The sequence below is a fragment of the Pithys albifrons genome, chromosome 11 (assembly GCF_047495875.1).
Source record: "Pithys albifrons albifrons isolate INPA30051 chromosome 11, PitAlb_v1, whole genome shotgun sequence".
NCBI classification, from domain to species: Eukaryota; Metazoa; Chordata; class Aves; order Passeriformes; family Thamnophilidae; genus Pithys; species Pithys albifrons.
Window position 1 is genome coordinate 18118280 of NC_092468.1, and position 25641 is coordinate 18143920.

Consider the following 25641-nt stretch of genomic DNA (forward strand, 5'->3'; position numbering starts at 1 on the left):
TGAAGCAAACACCAGATGTTCTCAGCCAACTCTAATCCTGGCTCTGCCAGACACAGGAAACATTGTTTAATCCTTGGTTCTTGGGCATCACATATCTGTAATGGTAACAAAGAAGAATGACTAATCCATGGCCCAAAGGCATTATCCACATGGCAGCAGAGATGGACATTTCCAGTAGTACTGTGAAGGACAAGGTTTATCAAGTGTTATTGAAGAGTTAACGTGACATTCCACCACATGCATCTGTCCAAAGACTTTTCAAACACATACTGAGAGCTATAGTTCTCAGAACTATTGCAGTCTGAACACTAAACATATCTATAAAATTTATGATGTTGTTGTCCAGAACATCCTTGCCACTGTGACCTTCTTGGGTGTTTTATTTAAGCCTTATAAAATTTATTCTCAGTAGCAGTTTAGGTGTTAAAAAGTCAGAAAGCTACAAACATTCTCTTTTGCTCAAGAGCTGTCCTGCTTGGTCTAAACCTGACCCCAGCTGTAACCATTCATCCTGTTATCTTGATGGCAGGTGGATAACCTTAGTGTCATTCTGGTGACCACACAAAGTTTATTTAGATAAACTCAGAAGTTTATTTGCAGTATAAACAGGCTGTGATGAGAACCAACCAACCCCAACAACCCACTCATTTTGTTTACTCAGCTATTGCTCCTGAAAAACAGACGAAGTGACTAAAGCCTTACCAGGCATTCCTTTTCCATTTGGTTTTTAAAAAGCCTTCTAATTCAGGGGGCATTTTTATCCAATTATGAAACCTTTTATTGTACTAGCACTCTGCTGTAGTTTTTTCTGTAGCAGAGCCACCCCTCTTCCATCTGAATTTTCGGACTGCGATGACCCTGATGTCTTTAAAGCTGTTGACGCTGCACTGAAGAAATACAATGGAGAAAGAGCAACTGGTAATCAATTTGCTCTATACGTGGTGACGGAAGCACAGAGAACTGTAAGTAGACTTTGCAAAGAAAGGGCTGGAATTGTTTATGCAGTGTGAATCAGCTTATCTCCACCTTGTTCATAAGGGGGCATGAATGACAGCACAGTCTCTTGCAAAAACATTTCAAAAAATCAAAGTGACTTGCACAGTAAGATACTCATTCCCATGACAAGCAAGGACGTAATTATGTTCTTATCAACAGAACTATGTGGGCTGGTGAATTGCTTACTAATACAAGGACTAAAGAATACAAAATTTCTATCACTAATACAATTTATCTTACTAATCCACTCTGTTTTCTCCTTTCTTTGCTGGGAATTCTACCCCTTTTCATCACCACTAAGGTTTTCAGATCAATGGCAAAAACCCGTTTACTAAAAACATTATTATAATCTTGACTTAGCAAGAGCTTCTGTCACAAAAAAGAATGACCTGATAAATTTTGCAATACTCTGAATTGTTTGCAAATATTATTTCATTGACACTTGTCCAAAGTCCAAGATCTAACTAACAGCACTAGGTGGTATTTTAGTCAAAGAGGGTGACAGCTAAAATTACAGATGAAAGAAAGAATGCAACATGATCCTTTGCCTGTAGTCCTTCTGTATAGCCTTAATCTAACAAAAGGAGTATTTACCTCTGAGAGGCATACAAAGATGGTATTACCATAATAATGACAAGCACTACTTTACTTGAAAATAACATTAGCATTTTTTTTCTACTGGATTGGATTTTCAGATGTAAACCACGAGAAATTCAGTGTCAGAGAGAATACTGTGCAGCCCAAAATCACGAGACGCTCTTAACCAGATAGAAATTGACCTCAGAAAAGGGTCGTGTTACGAAATGCCTTACAGCAAACTACCCACATGTCCCACACCTGCCCTCTGGTGTTCCTGTTTGCACACTGGGGAGAGTTTAGCATGTGGAGACAAAAACTAAAATCTGAAAACCCTTTATACAATTAATATTAAATAAATTAATAGCCTCACTGTTTTCATTGAACTACACACATCCTTAACAATAGCCAAATGCAAACATCTCTGTATCAGAGCTTTAATATCACCTTCCTTTTGCTGATGTTCCCAAAGGACAGATAGAGTTGTGGTATTTTATCTTGAACAGTTCTGTTTTTAAGAATACCCATTTATTGCAATTATTATTCATCTTTCCTTCTCGAGATATATATCTTTCCTTTTCTTAAAAGATCTGAAGTGGAAATCAACTATTACTTTGAATCATTGATCTGATTATGATGTTAAGTAAAAAACAGAGAAAAGGAATCTGCAATTGAAATTTCTTCATATTTGAGATTCTTTTTCTAAAAAGAGTATAAATTTTACCCCTTGCTAGTCTCACAATGTTGAATGCATTAATTAAATAGCTGGTTATTACATATTCATGTACATTCATTATTGATAGGGTAATAAAACATAAAAGCTGACTAGTGAAAGACTAAACCTGCCCCAGTTAAAGGCATAGCTGTTCATAATAATAATGAAATAAACCAAAAGCAAATCACATACAGAAGCAATGTCTTTTCTTATGTATTTTGTTTACTCACTGAGCTGATTTATTGCAGATTTAGAACACCGTAAGAGAGAACAGAATTTGGCTCTTTTTAAGTCCCAGATAACATAATCTGATGCAGCTCCATAAATGTCAATTTCTTCCTGCTGAGGATTAAGTCTATTATATTTTTAGAGCCCTTTTTATCCTTTCTTACAACCTGCAACCATTATATCAGGTACTTGTACATTTCTTCGTAGCTGTAGCAATACATAACAGGAACTGAGAGAAAGCAGAATATAATTCTGTGTCTATATCAGTGTAAATCCAGTATATGCCACCCACGCCAGCTCAGCTTCACTTTCTTGGTGCCACTAAGGCAAGAATTACCATTTAATTCTCCCAGCAGAGACAGAGAATAATAACTGGTTATTTGAGAATAACCAGTGCTAAAGTACAGCCAGTGCTTGCTTTTATTTGAAAAATCACATTGGCAGAGCATTTTTAGTGGCTGTAAGAGATTAGTTACTTTTGACTTCATGTCTTCTTTAAAGAATGAACCACAAACCTCAGAGTGTGTCACTATTACCCGTAGGCATAGTATCACTACTTGGTTTATGGCAAGGAGAAAATGTCCACTACTGATTTACCAATTTCTGAAATACTTCCACTGGCCAGGCCAAACTTTGCTCAATACTTTTTATTTCATCTGATGGGATTCCTGAGGCTGCCCTCCAGTGCAGCTCAGCCTTCAATGCCTACAGAAAACTGCAGGCACTGCCAAGGGCTGTCTCCAGAGCACATGCCCTCCCCACCCCTCCCCACAGGCAGGGCAGCTGAAGTTCCCTGGCACCGCCGAGGAAAGGCTGTCTGGGCACTGCCAGGCTGCCTGAGGGCTGCTGGCTGCTGTGCCCAGGCTGCCAGTGGAGCTGCACAGAAGGAAAGCAGACAGATCTGGGACGAGGCCAAGAGTGAGAGCAAGGGAGTCAGACAGGAGCACAGTCCAAGCTGGTGATTATGCTAACTATCCAAACAGCCACACAAATTGGCTTTTTTTTGAGTACATTTGAATGAGAGTGTAAAACCTAACCACTTCTTCCTGGCTCTAAAACCCTTGGTACTACAAGTTAAAATGAAGTTGAGCATATTGTATCTATTATATCAACATATTGTCATTGTGGATAAGGGCTAAGTAATATAATTCGGTAAGTTAATATTTGAACTACCATGATCTGGTAGACGAGCAGCCAATATGAAATCATCTATAAAATACAAGGTAACCAACAAATAGTATTTGCTTTTTGGACTTCTTATCTTTTCACTTGATTTATTACTATGCAAATGATGACATGTATATGGTTTTAATCCAGGCAGGTCCTGATGCACAATTCTATGTGAAATATCAAATATTTGAAACCTCTTGTGCCATTGAGGAGAACATACCCTGGCAACACTGTCACTACAAACCATCTGCAGAGGCTGTAAGTATCTGTCCTTTTTACAAGTTCTCTGTTCAGAAACACCAGCATAATGACCAGGACTGTAATTGCCTGGAGAAAAATACAGTAGAAATATTAACGTTTTTAGCTGTGGTGCTTCTGAGAGCTTATATGACTAAAGTACAGTACAGAAATGTTTACAATTCTAAAGTTAACCATTATAATCATGATTTTTCCTTTACAATCCTGAATATATGCGGAAAGGAACATTTCAGCCCTTCAATATGAAGGTTGACAATAAACCCAACATAAGGTACGTGCACACGTGAGAGTGCACAGGCTGTAAAACTTTCTGTAAATTAAGTATAATGGAAACTTGCACAACCAAATGCTGACATGGAGGCCACTATGGCAGGAAATTTGGCAGAGGGCTCCCAGCCATGCAAAGCAGGTCTGGCTTGTGCTACCAGAGAGCACCCAGAGGAGGTACAGAGGGGGCACACACACTGCAGGAACACTGCATGTTCCCAGTGAAAGGCACTGGTACTTCTCACAGTACACAGAATGATAATATACTTTGAACCTATATGAAATGTCACGGTCATTGCTGCACACGTTGTACTAGCAGAGAGGAAATTGGGTAAATAGACAGTTTATCCAGTCTTTACTTAAGAGGATGTGTTCATTTCCATTATTCTGACTGTAAATTCTTTGTTTTGTATTTGTATGATGTGTATTGATCAACTAATCTTTCAAGTTATCTGCTCGGCTCATCCCCTACTTTCCTCATAATCAACAAAACTGCTCCTTTTCCAGTAAGAAAACAGCAAATTAGACATTACTGCAAATATACATATGAACCCCTTCCCCAAACTCAGTTGCAACTGACAGCTGTGTTCAACAACTAGAGGAATATATAGCACTGTCTTTTTCCTCAGCTAATTTAAGATAATTGTTTCCATATGTTTTTGCAGAAAACAGGAGAATGCGTAGCTCGAGTCCACATGAATGATGCTGACAAAACAAGTAACGTTTCACAAGAATGCAAAATTTCCTCAGGTATGTAAATCTTTGGGACAGGATTCAACAAATACATTGACAAATAAGAATGGAATAAATATAATGCTGAGACTTTCAGGTCATTTTAAAGGTAGAAGCTCCTTATCATTCTATTTAGACATTTATAAATAATCTTCCATAAGCAACTATGTATTAAGGAAAAAATTCCACTTCACTGTTACACACATAGAGACTAAGTCAGTAAAGTACAAGCAGTTTCTGCCCAGGGTAATTAAAATGAGCACGTGTGTGTAGTAGATTTCTTCAAGCACTGAAATTATACCAAGTTAAAATGAATGAATTTTCTTTTGCTTAAGACAAAAAGCACATCAGTAACTTAAGAGACTAGATACAACTTGTCACACTTCAACTTTCTGCCCTTACTTGTTTACATATAAAATTGTGCCTAGGAATTATTAGAAAAAACAACTTTATATGAAAAAATTGCAGCTTAACTTTCTCCAAACTAAAAATGAGTAAATTATTTCTGTTAAAGGTTACCAAAACAAGTATTTACCCCAACTAAGAAAAAAATTCATTTACAAAATAAAAATCTAGCAGCAATGTAATTATATGAGACTGTGATATCTTTCAGACCTTTAAAATAAGTACTGTATTTCTCGCCCATAGGACATTCATATATGACGATTATATTCACCTAGTAATTTCCTTTATTAAAAAGAAATCACACTTTTACAACTTTGCAACTGAGATCTGTATGCCTAATGTTTTGAACGACATACTCAAGCTAGCATTAAAACACCCATCTAGCTATTAACTACAGAAATATTTACCATGATTTTTGAGATGTTTGGCAATCAATATTTGTATTTTGTTCCCAGTTATCTTGTTTAAAGCCAGTTATCTTGCCTACAGCCAGTGTCCTTCTAGGAACTGCAGCACACAAACGCCACATTCTGCTGGATTCGTAGGGCAATGGTGACATCTAGTTGCCATTTAAAGAATGAATGGGAAACTTGCATCTGAATCTTTGCTTAGAAAGCAAAAAATCCCATACACAAATTAAATGAGTCATGTATTCAGCCTAAGAAGCTCATTTCTTCTCACCAAGCTAAAACAACTCTGAAAAGAGAACACATTTATTCAGCATCGTACTTACGGAAGTGCCGAGACCACCATTGCTCTAGAACTGGGTGTGCTGTTGGTTTATTCTCTACTTTGTTGCTACTTACTTAAAACACGGTCACACTTTTCTGTAACATGTATATATTTGTCATTATTGAGTCAAAATTAAGTGATGCTGGAAATACTAAGAGCCAGAGTTTGTTACCATACTCCTTGCAGAGTTAGGCTAAATACTACTACTTGCACTGAGATAGTCCAGATGTACAGAGGAGCCAAACCAGATCCAAAGAATTCAAACAAAAAGAGTAAAACAACAGACCCTGATGGGTGAGAATTTCTCCACCATATTACGTACCACACTGCTCAGCCTTTTTGGTGGAGCAGTTTGATCTAACTGACCCTGGACTGGTTTCCTGGCTGGTGCAAGCTGGCATAACTCCATCACAGCCAGTTTATGTCAGCTGAAGATCAGGCACACAAATTTTACTTCAATTCCACAGAGACCACATATTGTCCCACTTTCATTCTCAAGCTCACTGAATCGTGAAATTAATTTATGTACTGAACTATAAAATTAATTTATGAAAATCCAATCCATGATTACTAGAAAGGAAAGAGAGTTAATAGGATTAGTAGTAGGAAACAGGAGTTTGAGCATCCCTGTCAAGCTTGTGTATCCACAGCCAATCCAGCTGGTTAAACCCAAAGGTAACACCAAGAAGTACCTGGCAGCCACAGTGACTAGCAGGGGCAGTAGAACAGTCCAACTGCAGTCCTGAGGGCACCTGGAGTCAGAACAGTTCATATGGGTAAGCCAAAAAACTCCTGCTGAAGTCTCCATCTCCAACACTGTGAGGACAACAAGCAGCTGCCACTGCACTCATATGGGTGAGCTTTGAAGGATCTGAAGAACATCCCCTTCAAGTTGTAGCCTCCACTGGCTCTTCCCTGACTGAATGGGAAATGACCCTTCCTTAATGGTGTCAAAACTACATGCCAGGTTTTGTCAAAGATTCAGTAATTACTTGGAGTTTACTGCTGGAACTGTGTCTGGATCCTAATGCAATGGATGGCCTTGGCCACCACAAACCAGAGCACGTTTCTGAATACAACGAATGTCTTTGCAAGCCTTGAAACTGGAATGTGGGGTTTGCTCATCACACCAGTTAGAAGCAGAAAGGGTTCTTGCTCATTCCCAGGTAGGAAAAATTAAATCCTAAGGCTGTTTTACTTGAAGCCCTATGTTTTTTTATTCGTTTCTTTTTCAGATGTGTCAAAGATAAGAGTTACTCAGGCTCCATGTCTTGGATGCTTTCATCCTATATCAACTGACAGTTCACAAGTGTCAGAAATTCTGAAAAGAGCCATTCAAAAGTTTAACGAACACAGTTCTGAGCCCATCCTTTTTAAGCTTGTGGAAATAAAAGAAGCTAGAAGACAGGTTTGTGCATTACTTTTCTCTAAATTTTGCCAAAAAAAAAAAACCCAACCAAAGCAGGCACCTTGTTGGTTTTGTGTACTTTTCTGATATTAAGGTGGCATATAGTTCATAATGCCTACAAAATGCATATAAAGTGTAGATTCTATGAATAATTATCTTCATTTATAAGGAACCATTAACAGTTACATACTGGATTTTCAGAGTTGTCAACTGATAGCTGATACCCAGATTTTTTTCTTTATCTGCAGTTGCATCTAACCAGTGTTTAGCACCAGATTATTTTCACTCAGAGCTGACACATGCACCTTGTGTCATCTCAGATTCTCCTGGGTACCTCACTTGGTCTCTCCCTGAGGCTCCAGGAGGACCAGATCTCTCTTAGGGTCTGTGCCAAAGCTGCCAGCCTGCACAGATGTCTCACATACTCTACAGCCTCTCAAACAGCAGCAGGCATCTATGTTTTTGCTAAGCAATAGGGCCCATATGTCAGCAGCTGTTATACAATATAGCACGGGTAAACCCTGCATAGGAAAGATGGGTAAGAAAAACAAAAAGTCAGAATGCCACTCACTGTAAGATTTCTTCATATAGAAATATCTGTTTTGCAAGAAATGACTGCTTAGACTGTAGAAATCCTGTGTCATCTGGTATTCCATGCAACAACTCCTTCTCTGTGAAAGGCTCTGGTGTGATGTCACTACAAAGTAAAGATTCATATTTGGTTTTGAAATAGTATATAACCTGACACAAAATACAGACCCTTTTGTTTGAATATGTATGTATTAGTCAAAAAGCATCTTCTGGTCTCATGTCAGTTTGACCCATAATTTAATTCAGACTGTCCTCTTTATATTTACTGATGGCACTGAGCCTGTTTGCTGAAAGACGAAGTTGCCCAACATTTAAGCCACATGACAAAATGTCAGAGACAGGCTGCAATCCAGCAGCTGGAAAGAGACCCATCATGCAACCCCTGGCCAACACAGACTGGTCAGAGCCCTCTACTTCAACTCATCTGGGGTGGAAAGTTTCTACATTTGATGATTTCTCCTTTCTTAATTCAGTGTTACTTGGCTCAACACCATCATATAGAGAGATTTCATGAGTGAGAAGCAGTAGCCACAGTGAGGAAAAAGGAACAACTTCCTAGAGAAAAATTTTTTTAAAAAGGGGTCACAAATCTGGACAAAGTGTGTGGGAGAAGGTAAAGCCTAGGATAGACACAGTTACAGGAAGCTGATAAATGTAGGACACCCAGCAACAAATGATGCCAGCAGTCCAAAGTTACATTGTTCAGATACTGTCTTAGTGTGTCCCACGCTCAGGAATGCAGGATTTGCTAGGCTGTATTAGCATGGTCATCCATCCCCACCAGTTTTCTGTCATTGTCAGTAATAAGTAACAGGTACTTTGGAGGAGAGGACAAGAAAGTCAGGAGCATGAGGCTTGCCAGGAGAAATAGAACCAAATACAACGTGCACTTCTAACATATGCAGGACTTGGTTTACTTTTCGTATTGCAAGGACAAAAAGTTATTTTGCTATCCATGGACACTCTGGTTAACAACTGCAAAGTGATTTGATGGGAAAGCACTAGATTAGTTTTGCTTTTTTTGCTAATCACATTTAGTAGTTTTACTTGCAATTTTGTATTGGTTTACATAATGTGTAACCTAAATATCTCTTTCAGGTGGTAGCTGGATGGATTTACAAAATTATATATGAAATTGAGGAGACTAATTGCTCCAAAGAACAATTTCCAGATTTAACTCCAGAGTGCAGAATTACTTCTAGAGGTGTAAGTCATCTTCAAAATCTATTTATCAAGAAAATATCATATTAAAAAAAATCACTGGTATCTGACTAGAAAATATTTTGCTATAAGTTTTACTTCACTTTGTGAATGAAGTTTAAATCCAGTCTTACACATAACTGTCTATTTATGCAATTAGAATATCCATGTTTTCTCCTGAGTCAGTGACTAAGAGACGGCTGAGATGTTTACAGATTAATGTACAGAATCTAAACAGTCTCACCCAAATAATAAATACTTTGAGAAGTTCCTATCCAGATATCCATGGAGTTACTCATATACAACCCAATAAGCAATAATTAAAATTAGCATCATTTCTCTGGCTTAAGACATATTTTCTAAGAAAATAAGTAGCTCCATTATTACTTATCCTCTACCACAGTCCAAATAAGAGAATTTCAAAACAAATTTATTAACAAATATACATAATCTAGCTAAAGTGTTGCAAAATCAAGTCCTCTCTCAGCTTCTCTGACCTGGAACTGAAGTAGCTGTACCAAAAATAGAGGCTTCCTCTCTCAACTGACCTCCCTGAACCAGCTCATGAGGGCATCAGATGAACAATTCTGCCAACACAAGGCAGGAATGCAGAGTCACCATGAGCAGTGGTGGTGAATGGGAGGGGACTGAACTGGCACCTGTTTCAGCTGTTGTGGAAGTGCACTATAGAGCATCACATTCAAGAGCTTCTCCTGTTTGACAATCACTCCTTGTACATCTCAAGAGTGTTTCAGAAGTATTGATCAAAAAAGGAAAGAATGACAACACTGTAGTAAATAACAGAAGCGTGAGAACAAGACTAGCTGAAGCAAATCCCTGCGTTAGCCGTGTTTGCCCTTAAACCTTAAGCAAGTTACTTAATCTGCTTGAGTCCGAGTTTCCCCAGCTGTCACCTAAAGGTGATGACTTCAGTCACCTCACCTACTGCAGGAGTGCTCCCTCACTCCTGTACTGCCTTGGTCACCCAGGGCTGGTGGGATTAGATCATTAGCACTTATCCCCTGAACTGTTAAGGAGCCTTGCTAATAGATCATTGACAGATATTATTAGACTACCATATTCCATGAATATTCCATGTCTTGTAATGACCAAATTCAATAGAAGTTGTTTTGTACCTTTATTTAGCTTAGTACTGTTCATTTTTAACTGGGAGGACCAGAACTGCACCCTGTATTCAACACACATGAGAACCAGTGAGCCATAGTGGGATGTAATGCAAATCTCTTTAACCTGGATAACAAGCCTTGACATTATTTTTTTTTTCTAAACCACTACTAAGTAGATTTTTTTTATGGATTACATTTTCAAGTATCTGTTATTGACCTAAAATCTTGATCCTGAATTTTAAGTCTTCTTTCTTACTCTACAGTTAATTTGGTAAAGGAATTCACCAAAACCTTTTGGAAAATCTCTGTATATTTTATTAACAGGTCTCTTTACCCATCTTTGTTGGTGCTTTTGAAAAACTTTGACAAATCTGCAAAATATGACTTCTGTTTACCACAAACCCCCTAATCTCTCCTTGATGGATTAATTCCCTCTAGTTCTACCCTTATTATCATTTCTAATCACTGGAATGGTGAAATCAATTTAATGGCTCTATAACCTTTAAAAAAAAAGAGGGTGAATATCTGGAGTTTTTTTTCAGCCCTAAGATATCAAGAAAATTTTAAGCAAGTAACTTAGCACAATTCCTTTAGTAGGCCTGAGTAAATACAAGAAATTCAGTAATGTTTAATTCAATAATTGTGTAATTTTTGTTTTTGAGCTGTGCAGTTTAAGACAGAAATTTCACAGAGTTCTCCATATAATAGGATTCTGGCTTGTAAACCTCCTCATTTTTGCGCTGTAATGACTACATTCATTTGGCTTCTTTCTTATGATTTTATTTTCTCCAAGTGGTCCTTTTGAATCCTGATCATTTATTGGCTCTGCAGATTGTCTGTCAGGCTTCTGGCTCCCAGTATATTGAAGGAAGGAATTATTAGTAGCATGCTTGACTTATTCTATTAGCAGGAAGATATTAGGATGTCAGTTTGTTCATTATTTCCATATAAGAAGGAACTGTTTTGCATTTTTTACTCCAGCGTGTAGGCAAATGTGAGGCCAAAGCATATCTGAATCTTCAGGCACAGATCGGAGACATCCAAAGCGAATGCAGCTTTTCAGGTATGTCATAGGCACTATCAGTTTTAAAAGTCCTGCAATTTTCAATGTTTTTTTATTATTATTTTTACTTTTTCCTCCAGTCATCTATCTGGACAGATTATCACAGCTTCAGAGCTTTATAACAGGGAGTACAGTATTCCTCCATGTAGTAAGTGCCGCATTCTCACCCATTCAGCCTTGGTTTTCTTCAACACACGAATCCATTGCTGATTACATGCACCTCCTGCTTCACCTAAATCAGGTCTTCCCACACGTACAGCTGTTCCCTCTCCCTGTATGTTGGCTACTCACAACGGGCACAGGCAATTCTTGTTTCTATGAGAAAACTGCTGTTAAGTGTCCAGTGTGACAGTAGATGCTGATGCAGTGTTCTTTTAGATAACCAACATGTGATATTGCTGATGATGTAAAACTCAAAGATATTTTGGGTTCACTTCACAGACCCAAATACGAAGCATTCCAAATGGCAGGGGTTCATAACGAACTGTTTTCCCCAGCCTTTACCTACACTGACTCTTTTGTTTCTTAGATCTTAAATCTGCTGGTCTCTTTCAGCTGAAGAACCAGTAGTTCCTGCCATTTGCCCAGGCTGTCCAAAGGCTATCCCAAACACCAGCCCAGAACTGAAGAAACTACTGAAGGTTTCTATGGAGAAGTATAATGCAGAGAGCAATGATGATTTCTACTATAAAGCTGGCCAAATACAATCAGCGACAGTTCAGGTTGGGATCAAAAACATGAGGAACAGACAGGATGTTATCATTGGTCTGAGCTGAATGTTAGCTAAAGTTTGTATTTAGATTTGAAATAATGTTTTTCTCTAAGTGTTGATACATGTGGTAACTGAAATATCCAAGCAATTTATATCCATCTTGTCTTGCATTCAAAAATTATTTAAAGATCTCCCGTATCTTGAAATTTTAATTTTTTCTTAGAACAAAATGATTTTAAAAGCATGGGAAGAAAGTTGACTCAGAGGATTTGGTTTCTTTGTATCTACCCCACTTTTTACCAGCCTTTGTAACATATCTGAGACTTTTAAAGTACAAAAGATTTATTAGACAGAACTACTCCCTTGATCCACCCCATCGATACTCTATCTTCTTTTATGCAGTGTCTACCCTACAGCAGCTGAATGGTCCAAGAAATGAGGCTTCTCAATTTCCCTTAGAAATCTGTTATTTTATATACTGATTGTATTGCTAATAAAACTCCAGCTAGATTCAGAAATTATGTCTGTGTGTAACATAAGATAAACAGATAAATAGAGCTGGATAAAGAAGAACAAGGAATCAGGAGGATAATATTGGTCAGCACTTGCACCTGCCTTGTTTACTGTTCCAACACATCAAAAGAGAAGTTAAGGACAGAACTGAATATAAAACAGAGAAGTACAGAAAATATTTGCTCACACCTGAATAGCTCATGTTATCTTACTAATAACATCTGTGGGTTTTCTTCTTTCAAACTGTTTTTTTTTCTTTTTGACTTTCCATATCATGACTGATATTAGCATGCATAAATTTTTAAAATAGCCTTCAGAAAGACAAAATTTCATGTTTTGCCTGCTGTCTCTGAAGCAAGATATATTATCTCAAACTCTGTGAAAAGTACTAAGAGAACTCATTGAAAGCACATTCTTGAACCATTGCAGATTCTCTCTTTATTGCATTTGGCAAATAGGTTCATTTTCAGCTGAGCCTGTTCATCATGCACTTCATTTTACTCACATTCCCCTTTTCTTACATCATATTTGGCTCTCTGCAGTGCCAATGATTTCATCTGTTACTAATGAAATTACTACAGGCATAAAAAAAAAACAGACTCAAAATTGTGGGCCCAATATTATTCTGAACTTTCTGTTTCCTTCATCTTCAATGCTGGAATTTTTGAGAATGGGAATGGGAGTAAATAAGTTAGTTGATTAGAAACAGATAGGTTTACTGACGAATATTTTAATATTGTTCTTCTTAACATATGTTGCCCCAGCAGATAGGACTTGTAGAATATAAGTAGTATAAGCTCGTAGGAAACCAGCTTTCCTGTGAACCCTTTCCAATAAAATGCTTTTAGTATAGCTTTCTTGTTACATTTCCAGGTGGTTGCAGGACTAAATTATCAAGTAGAATTTAAAGCCTGGAAGACAAACTGTTCAAAGAAAGAGTTTGAAGAACTTAATGAAGACTGTGAAGCCACATCAAACAGTGTAAGTAATGATGATATTGCCAACTGTAATGTTCCTAATGGACAAATTCATCTGCACCAGCAATTGTAAACACTTAAGTAAAATCACATCCTGAGTTCTGTTACCTCTTTCAGTAAACGTTTCAAGGAGAGCACCTTTCTCTGTAACCCAAGTCAGTGACATATTAGGAAACCCTGAACTCCCGTTGCAGGATCAGTGCTCACTGCAAAGCCAAAGAAACTTTCTTTTGATAATAATTAACCCAAGAAAGGAAAGAAGCAGGCTGCAGGGAAATGAAATAGCTGCAATACTCCTGACTCTGGGGACTTGCAGCTAAGGGAAACATGAGATTGGAGTGTTAGTTGTGTGCAAAGGAATGATGTCCCTGGAGTGCAAGCTGCTGATACCAGGGAAATGTGTTCTAGACACTGGAAAGTAATGCTGATGGGACCAGAAGCCACTGGCAAGGGAGTTTGGGAAGGGGGGCTTTATCTCCCCTTTCTTTTCCCACCATATGAACAGTGCTTACCTGTCAGATTTTAAAATTTGTTGGTGCAACAAGCAGTACAAAAATAAAAAAGGTCTTTCTCTCTACTTCAATTTCCCAGTTTTTAGTAGGAGAACTACTATCAACAAACAATATTTCTTAGGAATATAATGAGGTGAAATGGTGCTCCAAAAGCGCTGGAGATGAAAAATCCAATTTTCAAACCACAGTCTCAAATCCAAAGTTGAATTAAAGTGTTCACACAGGCATACTATGACCACAAAATACAGAAATATCCACCCTCAAGATAGATTTCATAAGTATCTGTGTAAAGTTCCAAGGATTTTTAAATATTATCAGAAAAAACTTTTTTTTTTTCAGGCACAACTGTCTTTCTATGTGTCTGATGTTTTGTTGCCTTAATGTGTTGGTTTTGTTTTGTCAACAGGCAACATTGTCATGTGAAGCAAAAATTTATGTGAAGCCACGGGGGGATGAGATTCTTCCAAAGGTTAACTGCTCTGAAGAACAATCTTTGGTATGATTTCTTGTCATTACCCACAACTTAAGTAGAGCTTAGAAAAAAGGCAGTCATTAAATTCTTTATCTATTCCAAATTATGCCATATTTAGTACCAAAAATAAAGGAACACATAGTTCTTTTAACAGCCTCAGTAATTCTACTTTTCCCTCTCACCCCTTAACCTGAGCAACCTGACATCAAAGTCAGCTTCACCACAAGGTGAGACAGTGGCCAACAAGGTGATTGCAGCAACAAAGGTAACAGCACAGGGAGAACGTCCTGCCTGTTGATCTAAGCTCTGAAGTATCAAGCCCCATCAGCTCCTTTAAATTATTATTCCTACTAGTTTTAAAAACTGAAACAAAAATGTATTTGGCAACACAATGATTACACCCCACAGATTTCCAAAGCATCTGTGAACCCTTTCATATCAGTCAAGAGGCAGCTCGCCTGCCACAGTTGTCAATCTCTGGAGGAGGATCTTTCAATTCCTTCCTACTCAGTTCCACAATTAACTAGCCCTGAACATGGGTCAGTTTGACAGTCTCGGAATGAAATATAGATATTTTCTACTGATGATTGCAGGTTTTTTAACAAATGCTGACTCCCATGGTATACTGAATAAGGACAGATTAACCTGCTCTCATAATTAATAACTTCACTGTGCTCAGCACTTTCATAACTACATACTCATTCATTATGTATCAACTAATGTCTCTTCTCTCTACTTTCATCACAATATTGTATCCACTTCAACTTTCAGATTCAACTCCGTCCCAAATAACTCTGATTTGCAGCTAGATAATGATCATTTTGTTGAGAGAAACTAAAATCATGTTGGACACAGTGACTGTACACCATGTATTCAATCTTTTTCTTCCAGCCCAACAGTGAGAGTAGAAATTACTCAATAACAACTGAATGTTTGATATTATCAGCTTTAACCTATGTGTGTTATTTCTAGGCAGTATTCTGAAATGCATATGTCAAATTCAGAAGGAAAAAATTGAACAGTTACATTTTATATAACAAAATAACACAGAGCATTTGTGTATTCTGCTATTGATACTATTGAGAGATGTGTTAGCCTTTAGCATAAATAGGTTTTATACGTCAAAGTGTAATATTCTAACAACTGTGAGGACATTTAGTCCTAAAAATCAACTGTATTGTTCATAAATTAAAACAAGTACATGTGTTTTGCTTTCTGTAGTATCATTCCTCTCCCTAACTGGCAGAATTTCAGTAATATAGACATTCTTCTTTTACACATATAGTTGCTAAAATACTCCAGACTTATTTGGAAGGATGTTTCTCTTTGTATGTTTTTCACAGATAGAGGAGAGAATTATTTCATTTACTTGAAAAATCTGCTAAATGATTCATGTGCTGCAATGAGCCAGCTTCTGAATGTCCCAGATCTGAAACAACTGCTCTTCTTCATGTAACAGATGTGGCTATTATGGCTGTGTGTTTCAGGTATTCTTTCAAAGAAGACCTCCTGGATTCACACCTTTCCGGAGTGCTTTAGCTTCATCTGCTGCAGAAAACAGTCATAGCCCTGGCAAGGAAATGAGGAAAGATGGTGGACAGGAACTGGAAGGCAAAGGTGAACCCGAGTGTAAAGATGGGCATAAGCACAGGCACGGATATAAAAAGGATAATGAGTCTCAAAAAAGGCATAGACATGAAATTGGTTGCAGGTGCAGAACTGGCCATGGGTGTGGGCATAAAAAACACAGTAAAAGTGGTAAACATGAACATCCAAACCCCAAAACTTCTGAGGAATCTAGTGAAAGGGATTTTAATCAAATCAAAACCTTCCAATCATCCAGTGCTGAAACAGCACTAAGAGCTAGTTAATCCAGGGGTTGCAGGAAAGGAAACCAGTACACCTGCAGAGCCACTAATTCTTCCTTATACTTCTTTATTTAATGGGTTGCCAGATCGTCCAGAATCTCCTCACCCCAGATGTCCTGGAAAACCATGGAAACAAATTTTGGACCTTCCAGCCCCTCCTAGTTCTCCCAGAGAATTCAGAAATGAGGATCTTTTGTCTTCTGCAGCAGAAAACATTGATCCAGTGGAAGGCTTTGAACTTGCAGATGCTTTACAATAACTCAAACACTGTAAGAGTCTTTTCAGAAATGATACAGAGAAAATAAGAAAAACAGTGCCTTTTGAAATGTATAAAATGTGAAGAGGCAAAAGCTCCTATTCTGTTAACTGAAATACTCAAGTAGGTCACCAACACTTCTGGGGACCTAAGACCATATGGCAATACTGTGTATTTGCATATATTTGCAAATATGTAAATCAGGGCAACTCATCTGCCTCAAGATGTTCTAGAACAAAGTGAATCATTGCATCAAATCTTATTGCATTATATTTAAAACAATGGCAGAAAGAATTTTGCTGATTATTTGAGGAATCTCAACCAAATATGGGTAAGACAAAAGCAAGACAATAGACAGCAAGGGAGCCCCTCTTAGACATACGAAATAGTATTTCTCTGATTTACTGGAGTGAAATAAAGAACAAAATAAAACAAAGGAATCTGTTTTACCTGTCAATTTCTTTAAACAAATTAGTATTGCCACCAGTCTATCACTAGCAGTTTGTTCAGTTGGATAACAGGGACAGCTGAGAGAAACCTAAATAAAGCAGGTTTATTATTCCCTATACATATTAACTACACAGTAGAAGCACTTTGATTGGCAGATTTTCACGTGGCAAAGGTGCAGAAATATTACAGATCAGATACCAAAATTAAAAACTGTTGAGACACCTAAAATTTATTTTCCTTCTTCCATTATTAGGTTGTGCATAATTTTGAGACTGGACTGAATTTTCTATTCTGGGTATCTTCTAAAGGTGGAGTTTTTGGTGGGATACATGAGCTAAAAAGCATAAAATATTTTTTGCAAATTAAAATATGTTTTACCTCTGTGTGGATCCAAAAACTCATTCAGCTAAAAAAAAATATCATGCAGAGAAATAAATAAATACTTTAATGTCAGATCAGCTTACCAGTTTGAACTACTACTTGGTCCTGTAAAAGGTTATTGACAGGGTAAGGTCCTACAGGTGGTAACATTGCTATAAATGACAACATTGCTTGAAAGCACAGTGTAAGTATCCTCCAAGACAACTGCAATTTCCTGAAGCTGCTCATCCCAGCTGCTGGGATCCTGTAGCATCAAGACTATATATTCAACAGCTGGGAATGTTTTGTGCTGCCCTTCTATTGCCATCACTGCCCTGGTGAGGAAGAACTAGACAGGTGAAGTCCACTCAGAGAATGCAAAAGGAATAGATGAACAGGATCAAAAGGTCTTGGCACAGCAGGTCCAGGATGCCTCGAAAGAGAAGAAAGCTACAAGGAAGGTCAGGAGGCACAGAAGTGGAAATGACAGAGGCAGGGTGGAATGATATGGACAGGGTGAAAAGAACAAGAGAAAATAGCAAATTAGTGGCAAAAATTTAAACAGAGAGAAGGGGATGGAGGAGTGAAGGCACAATGGCCAAGCCACTATAAAGGACAGGAACTGAAGAGGGGAGGGAGGAGCAAAAGTAAAAAGCAAGAGACCCTAACCAGGAAGATCTCTCTGGGGTGGGACAGACCCCAACACATCAGAGAACTGAACTCCTACTGCCTGAATCTAAACATTCCCTGGCAGCGTAAGCACACCTGCCCTCCCTGGTGTCTGGTTCCTTTTTTCTAATGGCATTAAAAGCTTCATTAAAATTTACTGAAAAAGTCATTAAGTCCTAAATCAGAAATGGTCCCTGTGACTATAAATTCAGCCTGGTCATGTGCATGTAAACTTTTTTTGTTTACACAGTGTAATTGGCTGCCCTAGACATATCTGTCATGACTGGTGATACAACAGTCAGAACCACCCTACTTCTTTTCTTCCTGAAAACTAAATTACCAGTCTTTCAGAAGTCAGACAACTTAGCTGGAGCCTATTTTAAAGAAAGATACATAAGTCTTGGATCAATCACTAGTCAGATCCTGAGGTTTTTTAAATTCCTTTCCTTGTAGCATAAAATGCAAAGTCTATCTTCTCATTTTACCACATAACAAGTACTAAACTTACAAAGCCAGACAAAGTTAAACCTTGAGACTTTAGTTCTCTGCTTCTTTTCTTTTTTTCTGCATTTTGTCTGGTATGATTTTGGTTGTATCTGGAAACTCTTTCAATAATGCTGCCAAATTATGAAAAAGAGCACAAGCTCAAGCCAGTTTTTCTTTAAATCGCTATAGCAATTTAAGTAATTAGTGCAAAATTAGAGTAAAAGAAATAAAAATGCAAAGATGAGAAAAACAAAGTTTTCTTCTCATTTCCAATGTCCCTGATCTGAACGAAAAGACAGTCACACCCTTGACATACTCTCCCCACAGAGTCACACGTACTCAATCACGAGCAGTGAGACACAGGCTGAGCAGTCATTTACCAAGTGCTATAGTGATGATGTGAGGTTTCATTAATGTTTAATAAAAAGATGACAATTTCAATTTGCTTTTATAATTTACAAAAATAATTACTTCTTAAAAAAATCATTCTGGAATAAAAATCAGTGTTCCAGTCTAAAAATTTTGAAACAGAATGTTCAGATATTTTTGGAATGGAACATTTCAATTTCTCATTGACGTGTTCTCAATTATAACAAAACAGCACTTTCGGATGGAAGAATCTGCTGTCAGAAAACTACTGACCAACGCTGTTTCAGCTCTGCTGCTGAGAGCTCTGCAAAACTCCCAGCTTCTCCTGCTTCTGGAATCGCGCTGGTGTGTGCCATGCAGGGACCACAGCGCCGAATGAGTACTTTCCTCCTCGGCCAGGAGATGGCCCATTTTTTGCCACAGGGTTTATTATCTCCAAATTCTGTCAGTTTTGTGATTGACAGGAAAGGTTTAGAAGGCTTAACACTCAGCGTTTCGTCTGGGTGAGTAACCCTGTAGATAAGAACACTCCATCTGTGCAATCTGTTTTAAATATTAAGCTCTAGCAACAGAGCTCCGAAGTTTGCCAGTTACTTACTGTGAGCAAGGTGTATAAATAATGCTCTAAGTGTAATTTCATGAACATAAAATATAAGGGCTACTCTTGCACCAGAAAAATCGCATTCTTACTGATGCAGATAATCAGCAATAGGAGTCTGGAGTATGAAAACATGTCTGAATTAAACCTCTATTCATGATACTGCTGACATCCAGAGCTACATGATAGCCATTCTGCTGTTGTCTGAATTTAATGTTCTCTCTCTCTTGTTCATTCCACCTGTGACTGTGGGAAAAAAATATATATTTTAACTGACCATGTGAAAAATTCCTCAGCTTTACTATGGATGGCCTATTGGATTTTTGCCATAATTCAGACATGACCTTTAAATCACACTCAGCAGTTCCAATTATCCTCTCGTGCTGTGTTGACACAGTGTAAGCCATGGGAAGCGAACTCTGCAAACACCTGACAGCAGAATATGGGGAGCATTAACGATGAACACTTGCGCTTGATAAGATGTAAGAACCCATTTCCTTCCTTGTTCTCTCAGGTCTCCCAGTCACCAAGATAATTGCTCCCAATCTAGGAATATCAGCTCTGAGAATAAAATCAGAGGCTACAGAATTAGAAATGACATTACTACATGGCCATTTTCATGTAGACAGAGCTGTACCAAATCCAAAGTACAAATTCCTCAAATATTCTTAAAAAATAACAATGACAACAGATATTTTCAATACTGTAACCAGCTACTCACACACAACTCCCAAAGCTGCTGTGTTTACAAGACTACATTAGTACAATTCAACTTCCACAGTTTTGATTAAGCTTTAAGTGAAGTTCATTTGGTAAAAGGTAATTAATAACACAATGTTTCTACTGCATTCTAAAATAAGAGGAAGGCTGCTTCAAGGGGGAGAGAGGGAAGGTTTTCCTAATTGTGTGAGACATCTTTCTATAAGGAATACTGGTAGTACTGTTGTTCCTGCACTGGTTTCAATCCGCTGCTCAGGGAAAATTCAACCATAAGCTACAAAGGAGAAACTTCTACAATATGGAGCAACAGGGATTAGAAACCTGATAGTGACTCTTTTCTCTTCTGCCATGAATACTGATAGCACTGATCTGTGGGTTGAAGATCAGGCATTAAATTACTTACCTTACTGTTTCAGTTCAAATTGAGTCACAGAGAATCAGAATTCCTTCCAGAATCCAAATAATTATATTTGCTTTAAAACTAAAAAGCCTAAATATATTTATGAGAAGCACTGTCTGAATTCAGTGATTGCCTCTCCACCTTCCACTGGATGCACTTATCACCGGAGTCATAACAGCTGGCTTGAAACAAAAAATAATAATATGAGCAAAAACCAAGGGAACAAATTTGACTAGACCAGAGAATGAACATGAAAGTACCTGTCATTCACATAGGACATATTATTAACTGAAATTTAGATTACTATAACAAAACTCGAACAGTTGGGGTAGACAAAAATTGATGATCATTGATTTCAAGTTGGGGAACATGATGCTTATCAACAGAACATCAACAGGAATTATAGCATGTTTAAAGAAAGTCTTTGACTTACCTGCCCAAAACACTATAGTTTAGTACCTTGAAAAATCCACCAGATATATATATGTGAAGGAACATTGTTTTATTCCTTATTCTAACCCTTAAGGATGTCAGCAGAAGTTAATTCCTTGACATGCAGTCCAAAATAAAAAAGATTAATGTCATAAAACATAATGAAAAAGTAAATGTAGCTGAATTCTCTTCATTTATATGTGCCATCTATTCTAGTAGCTGTATATTAATGAAAAGAGTAGTAATGCTCACAAGTTAATTAAAACAAAGGAGGATAATAGGACATTCAGGCTTTGCAAAACAAAAAAATCAATTCCAAAAGGAATCTAGAATTCAGACTGATCATTTAAGCAGTCTTGTGACTGCTAAACTAAAATCTCCTGTTTGAGTGCAGAGGCCTGATTTTAAATTGTGCTGAGAAGTCTGTGCTCCCATTAACCTTAAATACCATTACAGGCACTCAGCATTTCAAAAATCAGGTTCCAGAGCACTCAGCCAAGGTCTGTGGTGTAGAAAACTGATATCACCTGGAAGTGGCTGAGATGGACGCTGAGCAGTGCAACACCTCAAGAAGGTAATTATGGGCAGAATTAACCTTCAAAGGAGCTCTTACACTTTACAGTGCTTTGGGAATTGGTGCAGGTCCTGGCATTACCCACAACAGCACGAGTGGCTTAGCAGCTTTTTTTCATGGCCCAAATACAGAGACCAGAATGTTCTGGGTAATGTTTTGTCATACTTCCTTATTCTCTTGGTCACTCCCACAATATAAATAAGGTGGAAGAAGAAAGCAAACCAAGCATAAACTGCAAGATCACCTCCTTCTTCAGAGTTCAGTCCAAATGTATGGACAGAGAGTAGATTTACAAACAACTCCTCTGCATTATTTAGCTTCCGATTAAGTTACTTTTCTATCATCAGAGAACTGAGATGCCTCTGAAACTTTGACTGCAATTGACAGATCTGTTGGTTGTAGCCAACAGTTTGGCACAGGAACAGTGTCAATATGAAGGTTGTAAGGCGAGTGCACTCCACTCAAACCATTTCCACATCAGCACTGCTGTAGCTCTGCTCTTTTTCACTGTAAATACGTATTAGCCACCATCAACCCATCAACTGGAACAAATAAATATTCATACTATGTGCAAATTTATGAGAATAACCTGTCATTTAGCAACACAGTGCTTATGGCCATCTGTTTTGTCAATGAAGAACTATTAAATTGATCTTAGACTGCAACACTAACCTTCCACTAAATAGTTATTTAAGGCAACTGAATTTTAGTCTGCATAGAGCCCGTTCATTCCTTGTTTAAGAGTTACTGTACAAAGAGGTGTTTATTATACAGTGACACTTGTCCCAATAAACATCTCAAATCTCTGAAGAACTCAAACTAGTCTGACCTAGAAGTTCAGTGACCTCTTCTGAAGTTTAGCACCTAATTCTCTGTGGAACTCAGTCTTAACACTATTACTCACTCAGCAAGGCTCTAACAACTGCTCGGAGCAGAAGGTGACTAAACCCCTTTTGCTGACACTGAACTAAATCACAATCACTTGTGTTGCCAGCGGGTGCCTCAGTCACACATTAAGACTTGATCTCTGTCTCAAAGGACCCATGCAAACCTTAAACAGGATGTTATCAACCCCGAGTGCACTCAGGACCATAGTAAATAAAAATCATGGTTCTGAAGACTGCAGAAGAACTGTCTGCTGCTAAAGAGTCTGAGAAAACTAGTCTGGATCACAAAATTAGTCTGACTAGTAAAAATACACTTAAACATCAAATTGCCGAAGACATTCCTTGGAAAGGGCAATTGATACATTCATGATTGGTGCACCTTGCCCAGTGCCATTCATGACTGGGAAATGGCGTGTATGAGTTGAGCTCTATAATCTCAAAGAACTTCACAGTGAGAGACGGTAATACTTAATATATGAATCCCTATTTACAGCCTGAATTTCTCAATCTCAATCAAACTATCAGACAGCTATAGGCAAAAAAATTCAGTCTGCCCCAAATTTCAACCTCCAGGAGAATAGTCAAACACCATCCGATAAATGATGATAAAGTGCAAAACAAAAAATTGTGAGAAAGGGCTGTTCTATCCAAGCCCACTCGATAACACAGCAAACAGATGGTTAAACACTATCAACACAGCTAAGACAGAGCTATCGCTGCCTCCACAGTTTGTTTTATTCTCTTCAAGGCCCCACTATTCAAACATGGCAGGCGTGCCGGGTTTGCAGTGCAGGGCACATGGGTTCAGTTGCCTCAGAAAGAGCCAAAAGACTGAGACAAGGAGCAGGTGAAGGATAGCAAAAATACGTAACATGTTATACAGATGTAGAAACAGCAGCTGCAGCTTTTACATGTGTTTTGCAGATAATTCTGCAACGATCTTGAAGAGTCTTAGACTACAAAGTTCACCCCATTAAAGAGATCCCACAGAAAGCATGTCTGATGTTAGTTTTGCACTCAGTGTTCTTGAGTACCTAACATTTATTTTTAATTTATTAATTATACATTTCCACTCAAAAGACACCTGCTTAGAAAGAAGATGAAAGATCATTGATAAAAGGTTGATAACACATCAATATATCACAGCAATCTTACCACAAAAACATAATTTCACTTGCATTTTGAAAGGTTTCACAGCACTGCACAGCTGAATGCAACGACTGACGTATTTTAATACATACAAACAGAATTCATTCGGCTCAATGTTATGCTGAATTTTTTACCACCACTTTTTCTTCTCATCTCTCTACTGAATTTTTTCACAGATGTCTTTCCCTGGGGTAATAATGTTAATACTAAAGTAGTATCAAAAAGCAGCTACCTTGAAGCAGTAGTATTGTCTAAAGGAAAAAGTCACTCTTCTTCTCCCTCCTTTCTTTGCAGTATTTCCCCCTGAAAGCACAGGAGTGTGCTTGCTTGCTCATCACTCCTACTACCCTAAACAACTGAGATAGCTTTGTCCTTCTGCACCAGCAGTTCTGCTCATGTACACTGACACTGAATTTCCTTTTTTAGACAGCAAGGACGAAGACTTTCTTCCTCTTCTCCTGTCTCTGCCTCGCCTCCCCTCCCCCTCCTACAGTCTTTGCTGTGCCCTCATCTTACCTTCAACAGCACAAGAAATCCATGCTGCAGTTTTTTTTCCTCTTTAGCAGCTCTATGGCAACAGCAGCTCTGAGGCACCAGTCCTTTACAGTTCTCACTTCTCTCTCTTTCCTTCTGCATAACGATTCACCATTTGTTTGGTCAGGAAATTAGCAAAGACAATTCTGATGTGATGGAAATTAACAAACACAATTCCAAAATTATTTCACAAAAGAAGTGTCCTCCTGAGGATACAAAGTTGTTTTCCCAGAAGAACTGAATGTTAGCAATGCAAATGAATAATAGTAAAGGAAATCAGAGAACTCCTTGGGGGCAATTAACTGTAAAATCATCTTTGTGATAGCTCAGCTTTCTCGGACACAAATGTGAAGAAAGAGAACTCTCAGCTTAAGACACACAAAATATCACACCCAAATGAAGTCTTGAAACTAAAAGTATTTGTTATTGTTTGACCGAGTCTTTCTTTATTTGTTATTAACACACAAATTAAATCAGTGGTTTGTTTGTTTAACTCCTGCTAAAATCAAAGCAGTAATGGCATACACGAATTCACAGTCTTGTAATCCATGGAAAAGTATATATCAGAATACATTTAGAAATGGTGACACAAGCTCCAAAGGGAAAAAAGCAAGCAAAGAAAATACTACCTGTAATCGAGTGGTTACTGAGTACTAAAATATCTCCCTATTGAGAAATTAGGATTTTCATGACTTCTCTACTTTTAAATCAATTCAAAGAATGAGCTACAAATAAATGTTGAATATGACAGCAAATAAACAGCTCCTTAAGACCCAGAAACAAGTATTATCAGAAGCTCTTTAACTGAACTAAACTACCTACCACAAGATAAAAGTACTTTGAACAGAGGCACATACATTTTATTTATTTATTGAAAAATCTGTCAATAAATTCTAGTCTTATAATTTTCATTACATGCATGAAATAAATGAATTGATATATTCCTGCAATTCAGCATGAACTCGCATTTCAGTCTGTGTAAAGAACAAAGGTTTCTGGCCAATTGCCAATTGCTGTGACATGACTGTGTTAAAGTGCATGTCCTGGATTAGCACCAGCAACGTCACAATTACTCTTATCTAAAGTAACGGGATCACCTGCATTCTGTCCTGTCCATGCATTAGGCCTTGTCCAGGCTTGCTTGTGTTGGTGGATCCCAGGAAAACACAGGCAGCTCTTCCTTGATGCAACCTGAGAAGAAAAGAATGACTTTCCATACTACCCAGCACTTCATA

General features: G+C 37.9%; 1 protein-coding gene across 1 annotated transcript; it reads left to right on the forward strand.

Annotated features, from left to right (window-relative positions):
• The first annotated feature begins 634 nt into the window (after nucleotides 1-634).
• On the forward strand, nucleotides 635-17611 carry KNG1 (kininogen 1). Its single transcript, XM_071566664.1, has 11 exons — nucleotides 635-962; nucleotides 3833-3943; nucleotides 4876-4960; nucleotides 7315-7487; nucleotides 9177-9284; nucleotides 11387-11468; nucleotides 12024-12190; nucleotides 13567-13674; nucleotides 14589-14678; nucleotides 16142-16271; nucleotides 16609-17611. Exons 1-11 carry the CDS (start codon nucleotides 768-770, stop codon nucleotides 16779-16781), a joined length of 1422 nt encoding a protein of 473 aa, XP_071422765.1. The 5' UTR covers nucleotides 635-767; the 3' UTR covers nucleotides 16782-17611.
• Nucleotides 17612-25641: the final 8030 nt, after the last annotated feature.